Consider the following 14,835-nt stretch of genomic DNA (forward strand, 5'->3'; position numbering starts at 1 on the left):
AACTCAGATCCTGTATGCAGTTTAATAAGTATATTATATGCTGTTTGCTGTAATTGCTTTTAAATTAGATTGGGTTTCAAGTTGAATTTTTTGATAGCCCACCTAAAATAAATAATCTAAACTAAGAACAGAAGTGTCTTGGTTTTGTATATCAGATATCAGTGCCTTCTATAACAGTAACATAGAATGATTTATCTTCTAGTACTTCTCCAGAAGAATTTAGAGTAGGCACATCAGAAAAGCCAGAACTAAATATATTGTAGTGTCTAATGACCTGAAATTCTCATCAAAATATTAAAGCTTCCCTTATGTAAGATTCTGATGGATAAATAAAACTTTTCAGTGCCTCCCCTTGTATGCAAAGGCTAGGAGTGTTAGAATCTTTTTTAGTCTCATTCTGGGCTGACCGAAACATCCAGTACTTTCATTATCTTTCTTATTGACAAAGCTGTGGAGCCATTCTTCAGTCTCAAAGATTCTTCCACAAAGTGTTGATTGCCAGCTGTCATGAAGTATTTCCACTTTTCTTCATGCACTTCCTCATTTGAGTAAGAAACTGGATGAAACCCAAACAAAATAGCCCAGTAAAAGCTATTATTCTCTGTATCCTTCAAAAAAAGAATGGTCATCATGCTCCCTCTTTGTCATGATTTTCAGAAAAGTGTGATGGAACTTTCCTGACTTCAAGTCACCAAGTATCATTCAGGTTTCCCAGAAAAAGTGTCTAACAGCCCATGTCTCTTCAATTTTGTAAAATGAAACTGGAAATGTTCAAGAAACAGATAGTTATTTCCCATAAAATGCTGTAACTCTTTTTGGGAGTTACAGTTACTCTAATATGAGATTCCTTTTTGGAATTTCATATGAGAAACTCAAACTGCAGTATAGGGCAGAGCAGGATTTTCCAGTTAGCCCTGTAACTGGTCACTTGAGCTACATTTGGCATTTTCAGTTTGGCCAATGAATACATACTGAAGTTGTGTTGTTAATTGTAATAAAAGGATATTATTAATTGGGAAAATAGAAAACATGAACAAAAATTCTCTTTAATTCATCTAAAATATAAATGTTTTTCTTTCTTTCTGGGAAAGACAATGATCTTCAGACAATGATAATTTTAAGTAAATACAGAAATGTTTTGCATATTTAGAGACACAAGACAAGTCTGTCTTTCACCTTATATCTACAGCTAATGATTGAGATCTTATAGGAAGAAAAAAAACAAATGAAAGCAAAAACCAACTCTGACTATATTCAAAATGTCAGCTTTTCCTGATTATCTGAATAGATTTTTCCCTTAAAAAAATGTTATTGTCTGGTCAAAGAACTAGATAAAAGAAAGAGTTTGTGTTACTACAAGAGTTTGTGTCATTCCTCATGTGTATTCTGAGAGAAATTAATCTTCCTGAACAAGTTAATTCAGTCATTGTCAATATAAACTGAGTTTTCCAAAACGACATCAAAGATAAAAGTTTCAGTCCTGTTTATTCTTAGAATTTGCATGCTGCAGAGAAATGAAAATCACTAGGCAATACTTGGCTGCTCATAACAAAAAAACATAAATTAATGGACATCTGAGTTTATTAAACCCATAATTTATTAAATGTATATTTCTTTATGAATTTACTTGAGTAGCATACTTAGCTGCTTTTTCTTGAGTTGCAATATATTTACCAGACTATAGTAAATTTCCATGTCTTTAGAACTTTTTGTTTTTGCATTCAGGAAAGAGAAACAGAGAATGTGAGGGTCACATTAGCCTTGTACTGTTAGAGTTCAGAGAATGAGTTAATCATCCTTGAGTATACAAAGGAGAAATCAAACAAATTAATAAAGTGTATATAAATCCTGAACAATTTTTTCTTATACGCCATCAGTCAAATTTATTGCAGATTTCATCTACAAAATGCGCACTTACAGTGACAAGCCATATATAGTGAGTTCCTCGTATGTTTTGTCTAACGTATTACTTTGCCACTCCTTGGGGGTGACAGGAAATACCATTTTAAGCTTGGATGAAGAGTTTTTGTAAGATAGATTGTTATGTCCACACTGAATGATACTGGTATCAGTGGAATTCCGCCATGCCATAAGGCAAATAAAAATTCTGGTTCTAAAAAAAAATTCCGCTCATATACAACTTCTTTTAATGATATGACTGTGTTTTGAAACTGTTGGAAATAGACTACATCTGCTCTCTTACATTGAGTGAGTGTTTTCCTGTAAGAAGTTGCTTTTATTCAGTTGAGGATAAAGGAAATGCCCAAAAGAATTTTAATGTCCCTGTTGCTGTCTATGACACTTTTTTATTTAAGATGTGAAGTTATTTTAATTCAGGATACATCAGTCTCTAACTTTTTCAGGACATAGGATTTACTGATTAAAACCAAAAAGTCACAAAATCCAAACACTACATTATGATGAAAGTAGAATCTGAGGCTCATTCTAAACCCTGGGCTATTTCCAAAACTGGCACCTTTTCCAATATTCTGTTGCAGAGAAAAATTGAAACCATCCTGCTTCATTTATATCCTTCTACATACAAGGTATGACAGTGGCTGCCAGAATATCAGAGAATATCATCCCTTTCCAGTAACATGAAGAAATGTTTAAGTTAAACAGAAAAGATGTTGTTAAGTTGCTAGCAGGCTAAACTGGAGAACAGAATGTCAGAATGTCTCTGAGAATTTTTTTTTCTTCCAACAGCCACTCAACTATGAAAAAAAAAAATCATATACACTTAATATAGAAGGAGCAAATACTCACCTGGATTTTCGCTTTTCGCACTTGGGACCATTCAAAGATGTAACGATGTTGAAGGTCATCGTTGGTGATGTGGACGAACCCCCGCTCTTCACTATGCCTTCCTATGTCATGGAAGTTTACGAAAATGCAAAGATTGGGACTCCTGTTGGCACAGTAACAGCACATGACCCTGATGCTGCAAACAGTTTAGTGAGGTATAGTAAATCCAAATTATGGGGATTAAATATTCAATCATGTTATTGAATTTCAGAAGCTTAGTGGTTAGTGAGATCTGGAATGCAGGAAGATGGTTTATTTTAGTACATAAACGGAAACATAGGTAGGAACGGTGTCATGATCAGTCAGTATAGATTAGATTTAGTAACATAACCTTCAGCTTTTATTTGGTTTGCACCAAATATATAATTCCCATCACTGGTCTGAGCAAAGGACTCATTTTCCAGTGGTGTCCTACTGTAAATCTTTAAAATATCATATCACTGTTTTCACCCTGTCTGTCAAAATTGCTCTGGCCCTTTGCGCACTTGCTGCATTGTAGCTGTCCCAGGTGCTTATGCAAGACAGCAGCAGGTTTAGATACATCTTCCTTTTAGAGACAAACAGAACTGTTTTTGGCAAAACTTTGGTGGAGGATGAGCCCAATATTTTGTAACACACTTCAGCTCCAGTAGAGCATCAAAAGAATCAAACATGTGCAATAATGAATTTTGTGGAACAATATATGAACTTTATGTGTCAAAGGTGGCAGTAGATCTAAAAAGTTTCCAAAAACTATCCACAAAAATGTTTTTGATGCTTTTAGTTTCCATGGCATAATGATATAGCCTATGTAGAAATCATTTTATTATGTCCTTGGAAAGTTTTTCTTCAGCTAGTTAGGAATATTTAGTCTCCTGACTGAGTTGAAATCTGCTGGGTATGTGTAATAGTCATAGTAAGGTGAAACAATCTTTTCAGAGCAATGAAGACATCAGATTTTTATGGTTCTTTTGTGATAATAGTCTAAGATTCAAAATGTTTCGTGTCAGAGAATCAATACATGCAATTTCTTAGTGGCAAGTTATTGCCTTTGAAAAATTTCCACTATGGTATTTGTGCCTAAATTGTAACATACATAATACAATTTTACTAAAAATAGCTGCCAAATGCCTGTAGCTCTAATACTATGATTCTGAAGCTATTAACAGAGGCAGACCAATTACTGTCGTGGAAATTTGGAGTAGGAAGGGTAAGTACATATTTGATTAGCTGATCCATAATTCAGCTGTCTGTTGCCCATAACAGTTTTGTCTAGAAAGAGATAAATCTGGCAAAAGGGAAGTAGTAGTAGTTTGTACAAAGACTGGGCAGGTCAGAAGTAGATTTTCTAGGTGAAACAGGCAGTAATCTGAAGAGAGAGGGATCAGAAGGAAAAATATTTTCAAATATTGAGCTTGTTGTATTTGCTTTTTTTTTTCCCCCCAAACCTGAATTTGTAAGAAGGGATTGAAGACAGAATGTAAAGTATCCATATTATTCTTATAATTGAAGGAAAAAATTGTTCTTACTTTTGTCTATCATGTTTTTGCCTCAATGGACATATATTTTTTAATTGTTCCTTCCATATATCTATGTCTCAATTGAGAAAAACATATAGTGCTAATATACCATACCAAACCATGAAGATCTGAAGGGAGCCAGTTCTCACTCAGTTACATGTTGGTGGGGTTTGGCAAGGGCACTGGCAGCTCAGATATCCTTGGCATTTTATTGTGACCAGGTTCACCCTCTAGCCAGACTTTATCTGTCTTGGTGGAACTGACAGTGAACGTAATTTGTGAGAGTGGGGGCTTTTTTATGTAGGTGCTGATTCTCCGAGGCGTGAACTAACATCTTGCTGTGTGGGACACTAAACAGACACCAGGCTGAGTTGATGTGCCCTCAAGTTTTCCTTGAGCTTTCTGTTGCGGGAGCAGAAACGCTGGTCTGAGAATGGACAGCTCCAATCCCCCTTCCCTTACCTCAACTTCGCACAGAAATGCTGATGTAGTGCAGGAGGGCTTTGTATTGTTTGAAGATCTGTCTACAGCTTGGGAAACTAAGGGTTGGAAGAGGTGTGACCTGGGAAGGGGGACAGACTGCACAGGCTGAGCTGCTGCTCCACTTGGAGGCAGGGCCCGCCCCATGCTCCACTCGAGAGTGACGAGCAAAGGAGCCACTCAGAGGGGGCTGTGTTTCTCAGATATGTTCATGCAGTGTCTTATGGCCTTTTGTGCTGCAGGATATGTCTCCACTGTTTGTCTGAAACCCTGGTGAGTCTGAAAGACAGTCAGAAGAAACAAGGTCATGTCTCTTCTTTTTTTCTCCACAATTCCTAGCTAATTGAAAATGAAAATAGTGATTACAAAAATGTAATTAGGAAGATTCAGTATAACTTTTTTAGAAAGCAGAGACCACAATCTCCAGGGAAGATGGGTACAGACAGGACTTGACCTGCTGATCTCTGTGCAGCGGGGGGGTAACAGAACAGCACTTATCCAAATGGCTCAGATAGATCTCCAAACACTGTGAGGCTACAGGGCAAGATACAGAACAGTGATTTGCTTATCAGTCTTTCCTAATCTACTTGTTCATCTTTTCCACTTTGTGAGGACACTTGCTGCTGCATATGAGATTGATGAAGCATTTAGGCACACACAGTTGAAGCCATATCACTTTGCTATTCAGCTGCTAAAAGAGATACAGTGCTGTGATTTGCTCACTGCCCAATTAAGTAACAGTTAATTTGATGGCAGGAACAATTCTTGCATACAGAATAATGGTTGGAAGTTTTGTTAGGGTAATTAACAGTGCTGAAATTTTTAAGTTATTTGAACTGTACACAAAAATAAATAGCATCTTCTACTGCAATCAGTAGAGGGAGACAAAGTGGATTTTGTCCTTATTTCCTCACTGCAATTTCATCACAGTGATTTCATCTTGTTCCTGAGCTGAGTAGTCTTCAGAAGGCACTGACTTTTTGCCAGGGCTTGTACTAGTGTTTTAGTCTTTAAACCCTAGCAGAACTGTAATAACAAATGTAGCTAATAGAGGTGAGGTCTTTTTATTCAGTACTTATCTGCTTGGCCCTTTGAACTGTTCAAAAGGATTTTTCTTTTCAAGTTGATTGATGTTTTTTTTTCTTTAAAAAGATAGAAATGCATTTACAGGGAAACTTTTTAAAATGCTCTGTTTCAGAATAAGATTATTCTTCTACAGAAATACGAAAAGCAAGGCATAATGGAAAGCATAAGAAATAAATATCGCAAAACTTCATCATGTAATAATTTTAAATATAAAGGGATTTTGAGTAGTTTGAAAATCACTTAAAAATTTACCTAAAAAATATTTTCTAAAACAGAAAACATCTTTATTTGTCATTCATTAACAGGTATTACTGCCCTGTTGAAACATTTATGAGAAACTAATCCTCTTCCATTTTTTTTTTGACAAGTATTCTGCTTCCATACTCATATCTTTTGTTGCTCGAAAAGGTCAGCGTTAAGTCACGTCTTATAATAATATCTGATGTGCAAGTGGATCTTGAAAAGTATCTTCCCACACAATACGGAAGAAAGCATGACTATTAAATGCTCTAATTACAATTTTTTCTTAGTCCATTATTCGCTTTAAATCTCTGTATATCTACTTAGAAGTTATCTTTTTTCTTTCTGAAATCATACACAGAAGACCTGCACGGAGATTAGGGGTGCAAACAGCTTTTAATTGGCAAGGCACCCGGCTGTTAGTGCTGCCTCAGGGCAGGGCAGTGCCTTTGAAACCCTGACACCCTCCTGTAGGTGGTGATCCTTTCGTGGCGAGTCCACCCAGGCACTGCTCATACTCGACGTGATCCTTGGAGCTTTCCAACTGCCTCTGGTCTGTTGCCAGTGGAATGTTTTTTGGGAACATAATGCTTCAGCTGTTCCCCAAGCCACCTCCAAGGCAGTGATTCAGAAAAGAGCTAAGACGTAGTTTTAAGACCATGACACTTTCTGCAGTTCTTATGTAATAGTGAATGTAGTTCCATGACATAGACCAGCTTTCCCAGAATAACTTCCCAGTTTGATAATGTACTATGAAGAACTGAAAGCCTTTGTTAACCATATACACTTAAGTGCAGTGTTTGAGAAAAAAGACATCCTGTATAAGAAATACGGTAACATCAGATCACGCCTTTGAGTGCTTCTTTGTCATGCAGTGATACAGGAGGTAAATCGCTGGTTGAGCATTAATGATAGGACCTCTGCCCCCCCTAGTAATTTTTTTTTTCACCAACTTATTATGTTTAACTCAGGTTGTTTACATTTCTGGGAAGAATTTTTTTTTTCCTGATATTGAATGGAAAATTTCTGGTGAATGGGGTGCAGGCCTGATCAGGACTCTGACTGTGACAGTAGTGTCAAAAGATAAGAAAGATAAGCATCTTCCCTTTTTAGAAGGTCTACAATTGCTTGGCTAAAAGCAACTTTGTTTTTTGGGTTTTTTTGGTCCTTGGAAGATTGATTTATATTTTGTTATATTAATATTTTATATATATATTTGTTATATAAATCAAAATATAAATCAATCTTCCAATTATATATCTATATTATATATATATTTTGTTATAGTAATATTTTGGAATTCAATTTAATTTTCTGTTGGATCCCAATAAGGTGGTAATGTGTCTTGCTATAATGTATTTTTTTCACAAGGATTGATCAGCTAAAGGAAACAGAAGTCAGAGAAAAAAACCTGTTGATTTTGTTTTGGTTTGGGCTTTTTTTTTTTTTCTTTTTTAAATTTTGTGCTAAAAATAATTTAAATTTTTTAAAAATTTATTTTGTCCTAAAAATTGACTTTTAATTTTGTGCTAAGTTGGTGAAGAATAATAGTACAATCTCAGCCATGATTCTACCTCCCACATTTCTAAGGGTCTTATGTTGTTGCCTTAAAATGGATGATATATCAAAATGGTTATAATAAATCTATATACTCATGAGAACAAAAACTTGCCTTCCAACACCACATCTGGTATGTAGAGGCTCTAATAAATTCATAGTTCCCTTGTCATACTTTGATTTGAATTGGCAAGCTTCTCTTTCCTTCTTTCAAAAAAATAATAAGAAATAAATGAATTACAGGTGCATATGATTATAAAAATTAATGTGGTGTAGGAATTTTGTCTTCAACTCCTCCATTAGGTAGAGAAACTTATTTAAACTTTTGCTGCATTGATTGTAAAAGATTAATCTTTTATATTCATCTGAATGTGAATAATTTTTGTCATCAGCCTTTAGAAAGTAATCTTAATTTTCAGTAAACTATATTTTAAGAGGCATGCTTATACATAGATGAAAGAACATAACCCATAAGTTTTATGATTTCTTATTATTATTTCTCAAATTCTTAAGACATAAAGTATTGGTAAAAAATCAGGTTTTAGACTTCTTTTCTTATGTTAAGTTTAAATTTGCTAGAGGTAGAATAAAACCTCAATTTGTGAATCAAATTAAAGGGAGGTGCAAGACAACTGCATGAAAGGATTAAAGGGAGGGGCTGAAAATTAAAATATGTTTTTAAGGTTCCCCCTCACCTCCCCCATTCTCTGAGATCAATTCAGTCTCTATGCTCTCAGTAGAGAGAAGGGATAAGGCTGTTCCCCTTCTGGAAAATAGAGAAGTCCATTCTCCTAGTTATTTTCATTAGCGTTAATTACTCTTTGAATGTCATGTAAGAGGAATAAAATAATTTCTTTCCCTGCTGTCCTGTGTACAGCCACCATGGCTTCTCTAAGGACAAGTCCTGCTTGACCAGTCTGGTGGCCTTGATGGAGTCGCTGTATCAGTGGACAAGGGAATGGTTACAGATGTCATTTATCTGGACTTCCATAAAGCCTTTGACACAGCATAATTTTCTCTAAATTGGGAAGAGATGGATTGGGTGAGAGGACTGTTAGACTTTTTGGGGTAATATAATTCCAGCTTCCCAGGACCTGAAGGGAGCCTACATGAAAGATGAGGAGTGACAATTTACAAAAGCATGTAGTGACAGGACAAGAGGGAATGGCTTCAAACTGAAAGAGCTTAGATATTAACAGAAAATTCTCCACTGTGATAGTGTCAAGATGTTGAAAAAGGTTGCCCAGAGAAGTTACAGATGCCACATAGCTGGAAATGTGTAAGGCCTGGTTGAATGGGGCTCAGAGCAATCGGGTCTAGGAGAAAGTCTCACTGCCCATGTCAGAGAGGTCAGAACTGGGTGATATTCATGGTTGCTCCCTTCCAACCCAGGCGATGATTAAATGAGTCTTGGACTCTTTCTTGGCTGTACTTTGGGTAGCTTGCTGAGATCGGTGCCATCATGTAGAGTGACCATCCCTCCTTCATATGTCTATGGGAGGACATGTGAGATTTTCCAGATTCTGCCAGGTCTGTGCTGGAGAAGACAAAGGCAGAAATCTGCCCTCCTCAAAGGAGACCTCAAGGCACAACACCATCATAATCCTCCAGTATTCTCTCTAAAACTGTCAGTAAACTGAGACAGAAAAAGAACACCCTACTTTGAGTGGCTGGAGAGAGATGGGAATTTTTCTTCAATTTCATCACTAATCCTCCATCTGACTTCACAGGAAGAGAACATTTTAAAACTTTTCTTTATAGTGTTGAGGTGAGAGGTCTCTTGCTGCTTTGTCCCCTGAGGCCTCTAATTAGTTTTGATTCTTGCCAAATTATGTGTCCCAGGTCTCCCAGTAACAAGCAGGTCCGTGTCCTTGAGCAGGAACTGGTAAGATGTTCTGACAGTTCTTCTGACTAGGAAAAATCTAGCTCGGGATTGTGGGCAGAATCCCACATCAACCAGAACCACTTTCATCCCTCCCTGATAGCTGAGAGAGGAAACACTGTCAGATCAATTTTTGACCATGAAAGACAGATTTTTCATGCCAGAACATCATCTTTATGTTTCTATAATGTTTACTGACTTCAGAATGTCTCAAGCATTAACAGTCTTTTATGGTTTTGAGTCAGCCTTCATATCTGAACATCTCTAAAGTATAGTCATTTTGATAAGGTCATGCAACTCCAATAAATAGGCATAAATCTATCAATCTTGGTTTTATTTGGTTTAGTGCATAATATATAGAGAAAAAAAAAGTAAGTAGAATACCATTCTTTTGGCTGGTAGGTACAAAAGTAGGCTTAGCTGTAGAGAAGTAGCTGTAGCTGTAGCTAGCTTGTAGGGGAAAATAAGTGTTTCTCATTTAACACTGACTGCACCTTATTGCTTATCAGCGTCTGAATGTTAATCTCTTTGAATAACAAGCAACTTGGATATACTAAGATATAGTTCTGCCATCAACACATCTACCTGAAATGCTTTTGGACAGTCATAATCCTATGAAGAAATTCATAAAGTCATGAAAAGAAGACAAACCTTTATCTTGCTTTGAATTCTGAATTATGCTTTTGAGGGTGTGGCCTGTTCTTTACCTACACTGACTGGCAGAATTAGCTGGAAAAATGATCACTGATTAATACATGCAGACAGAAACTGCCAGCTAGAAATGATGAGTGTCTAGAAAGGACTAGACATTTATTTAATTCAAATGAACAGTGCTTCAAATTTCCTGTGTTCAAGGTGAGCAGTGTGCTAGAGGATGGGAATAAGGACTGGAGCAGGAAGCTGACTTCATGAAATTCAAACCAGCAGTGGCTGCCTCTCAGGGACATTCTGAGAGACAGTGGTTCACTGCTGTGAATTCCCCTGTGTCCCCAGGGATCCTGCAACTCGCATCTCTAAGACTAGGACATGGAACATTGCCACTTGGGCTGAGCTGAGATTTCAGCATGAGAGGTGAGCCAGGAGCCCTGTATGGAAACAACAAGGTACTACTGATCAGCTGGTGGATGTCAGCTGGCAACCAGCACCAGAGAGAACTCAGCGGGAACAGCATATTGAATCAGCTCCCTTTAAATGCTGTGAGAGGAGCAGTATCTTTCTTAAAGTTATGCTATGTCTGTTTGAAAAGAAAGCAAAGGAAGAATAAACAGAGGGGATACCTTCTCCAAGCTATCTTCAAATGTATTCAATTTCACACCTGGAAAGCACAGTTGAAGGCTGCAGTGCTCAGCAGCAGCCTTCTGCCAAGGAGCTCTGGAACATTGAATGTCTCCTTAATGTACCAGACATGCTGCAGGGAGAAAATTGGTTACCTGCTGATTGGCTTGACTTCTGACTCATACTTCACAATTGCTTTTCTCTCCTGGCTGAATTTGTTTGAACTACGGGGACATAAATTGGCCCTGGAATGGATGTGTTGTAGTGCAAGACAGTCAAGGCAACAGAATGTCTCCCCACCACCTCATTTGGCTTCAAGGTTTTGCTGCTGCTTCCCAGGCTCATAAGTGCAGCTGTCAGGAGGCAGAGAGAAGATAAAAGGCCCACATTCAAGTTATGTCCCAGCATGGGCCATTTCTTGTTGTTCACCAGCTGGTCAAACACAGAGAGTGTCAGCCAGTTGGTTCTCTCAGTCTTTATCATGGTATACCTCCTTTTCTCATTCTGTGCAGTTGCTTACTCTTCCTTTTCTAAGACATTTTATAAAATTAAATTAAAATTTCTGTACTTTATCTCTTTCTGGTAAAATTTCTTGCTTAAATCTTTACCTAAACAGGTTTCTTAACAATGGCATTTGACTTTTAACTGATGAGTCTTTAAAGATATAATTGTTTGGACAAGGTTCTGTTCCATTCCCATGGACTTTCTTTTAGTAATTCTTTGTAAGCAGCTTCACTTGTTATTTGAGAACTGGCTGTTTGCTTACATCTCAAAAGTCCAAGGAAGTAGTGTGATCCTTGAATTCACATCTGGCTGAAATTTGTCTTTGGAAGTTTATTATCAGTATGAGATTGGCAGCCAAGGTAGAAATATGTAATAGAGTTCATTTTTGCAGTTGATAAATAGGGTAATAAATTAAAAATTACATAATGAAAAGATAAGTTAAATATTTTATTAAAAAAAAGAAAGAAACAACTTAAAGTCTCAAAACTATTTTAAAAGTTCAAACTCTAGGTTCATCCTTAAAACACAGTAACTAGATAGAGCCATAACAGAACAGTAACAGCTTATGCCAGCTGTCTGTCCAGTGATAGACTGATGTTAATACTAAGACAATAATTTAGGTAGAGAAATTCTGAAAATGCTTATGCCTTTTAGCTTCAGAAGCCCTCCTAAAATATTTGGAGATCATTAATATTTCTAAACTACTTTAGGGCCCTTGAAATTCTTCTCCATTTTAAACAGTCTTTGTATCATTGGAGTCTGACAGGTTGAATACTGAAAGCAGATTTGTATGTTCCATAGCGACCTTCTGCTGAAGGGTCATCATTCATATATACTTCTCTTTATATCCTAATTAATGCAAATGCTTTTAGTTTTCAGCAAAAATGGGGGAATATCTGTCATCACTGGCTCACTGCTTCACTAAAAGGCAGGAAGTGAGGAATGAAGCCAGAAGAGCCAGTGGCTTGCTTTGGTCAGAGGATAAGGATGAAGCTGGGAATGCACTTCCATTCACTGAGATTGCCTAATAAAAACATGGCATATGTTGCATTTCCCAGTGTTAGCAGTATTCAGTTTTGGTATTTAATTTCTTTCAGATTATCTTCAGATGGTGTGACTATTAAGTTTTCTATATTCATGATTTTTTTTAATGAAGTTTATTTCAGATTGGTTTCTGTTGCTGGTTTGCATGTAAACAGTTTTTTGGAGAGCTGTTTATCTAGGCATGTCTTGTTATTAAGTCTCTTTATTAACATGTGTCATGCAGCTCTGATATGCAGATTTAATGTGCAGTGGTTATAAGCATGCTAAGTCATGTGGCATTGTCATGAGTAAATGTCTATAAATAAATATATATCTCAAATGGATGTTTTAAATTAATTTTTGAATTAATGCATTCTAAGTGAGCAGAAATCAACTGAGTTCAGGTAAAAAAATCTCTTTTGAAATCACTCATTGAAATTCAAAACTTGCACTGTATCTTTTTGTGGTCTAGAAAAAGCATCGAAAAGCAGATCAGTAGATGTGGAGGGAAGGGTAGGAGCAGAAGGGAACAACTGTTTGTTGCCACTATTATCCAGATTAAAGTAATTTTTTTAATCAGATGAAGTAAATTCAGAAGCTTAAGTAAAGCATCCTTGGCTCAAGAATGTGCTCTATTTATGGATATATCTGTTCTCTATTCTCAACATGTAGATAAATGAGTGACTAATATTTATATAGGTCTAAATTGTTCAGCACTTTGTAAAAACATTGAAACTTCTTCTAAATGTCCTCTTACATGAAAAAAATGAGTTGCTCTACCAAGAGAGTTCTTATACAAAATATTTTTAAAGTGGTTGGAAGCAGAACTAGCATTCCTAGGTTTTCTACTGTGTGGGAATATCTTCTGTAACTTGTTTTACTGACACATTATTTAAAGTTGGGGAACAGAAGTGCAAATACCTACTTTAGATGTGGTGCACAAAACAGTTTTAAGGAAGAATATGAAGTAGTGGAGGAGAACTGAATATTCTAATCATGGAAAAACCTAAGAAAGTACCACTCCCTTATCCATTAATTGATGAAGAAAAGAATTGTTAATCTGTGAATATTTCAAACTGTATGTAGAAGTTAGCACATGAAAGGGAAGTGTTACTGTGGAAAAATTGCCAACAAAAAACATTATTCTAGCATAATTGGAAGTAAAAGTGTTAGTACAGTGAGTTACTACAGGATTATTTTGTTTTCATTATGACACAGAAAATACAATTGAAGTTATTCATCCAATCCTAAGTTCTTTAAATGGAACACACTTAAGTAACTAAATTAGGAAAAAAGATGCTCATATAAAAAAAAAAAAAAGAAAAAAGACCATCTTTAACAATATGTCTATGAAAATGAATTATTAGATTATCACAATTCATCAGAAAGTCAAACATCAGCTTTTCTACACAAGCGTCATTTTGGGACAGATATTTTCCTCTTTTTTTCTGCACTTTGCTAAGAGGAAGAGGTAACGTTTTGTCATAAGCCATATACACACAACAGCACCTGGGCATTCATATTGCTTTAAGTTTTTTTCTCATTGAAACCCAATATGAAATTCTGTCTATTTTTAAGCTACTGTCTACAAAAAATACATAGCCTTATTTTCATGGCTCTGTGGACAGCACAGTAATGACTAACAGAATAGTCACTGTAGTCACTGCCTAATGTTGATAATAAGCAAAGAGTGTCCAGAGTAATTAATGTCTGCAGGATGAAACTCTTTAGCTGCTAAAAATACTTGAGGCATGGCAAGAAAATCTGGAGTTCCAAAAGGCAAGTTAGCATACTGTAAGGCAGATGTAAATACTGCTTGCAGGTAGGAGAGATGGGTTCTCTCCACTAAGGAAGATCTACTCTAAGTCACCAAAGCCTATCTGACTTTTCCACTGAGTTTCCAATCCTTTGACCAGTTAAGGTGACTCACTCAGATTTCTGCTTTCCCTTCTAAGTGCTTTCTTTCTTTTAATTTTTCGCATAATCTCTGCCTTTAATTTATCATTCAATTAAATACTTGTTTGTTTGCTTGCTTTTTGTTTACACAGCTGGTATTAATAAGTACATTGTGAGAGAAATAAAACTTATTTTTAATTGTTTAGTGCTTGGCAACTGTTATGTGTGCCACTCTTTTTATTAGCTAGGAATTACATTCTGGTGATAAAAAATAAGAGCAATTGGATGGGACAAATAAATAATTTTGACCTTTATATGCCTTTCATATATTAAATATATGGAATTTAACAAAATGAAAGCAGGGCTGACAAATTATCAGGAAAAGTAATTATGATATATAAAATAATAGTTTTCCTTTTTTAATTCTTTTTTTCTGGAGTTAGTCAAGAAGGCTCGTAAGCGTTGAGTAATTGCTTCATTTGTTAAAAGCCATTGTACATAATTCCAGCTTTGAGAAAAGTTGTCAATCTCTTCTCTTGTGTTCTTTCCCTCTGCTTCCATTACCCACTTCAAGGCTTTTAGTTTCCC

At 36.1% G+C, this 14,835-nt stretch overlaps 1 protein-coding gene across 2 annotated transcripts in view; it reads left to right on the forward strand.

The window, feature by feature from the left end:
* Positions 1-14,835, forward strand: part of CDH18 (cadherin 18) — a 157,730-nt gene that overhangs the window by 111,223 nt on the left and 31,672 nt on the right. For both annotated transcript variants that reach the window (XM_059851799.1, XM_059851890.1), the window contains exon 6: positions 2,707-2,960. In XM_059851799.1, the coding sequence (XP_059707782.1) occupies positions 2,707-2,960 (254 nt within the window). The remainder of the gene's footprint in view (positions 1-2,706; positions 2,961-14,835) is intronic.

The sequence above is a fragment of the Haemorhous mexicanus genome, chromosome 1, assembly GCF_027477595.1.
Source record: "Haemorhous mexicanus isolate bHaeMex1 chromosome 1, bHaeMex1.pri, whole genome shotgun sequence".
Classification (NCBI taxonomy): Eukaryota; Metazoa; Chordata; class Aves; order Passeriformes; family Fringillidae; genus Haemorhous; species Haemorhous mexicanus.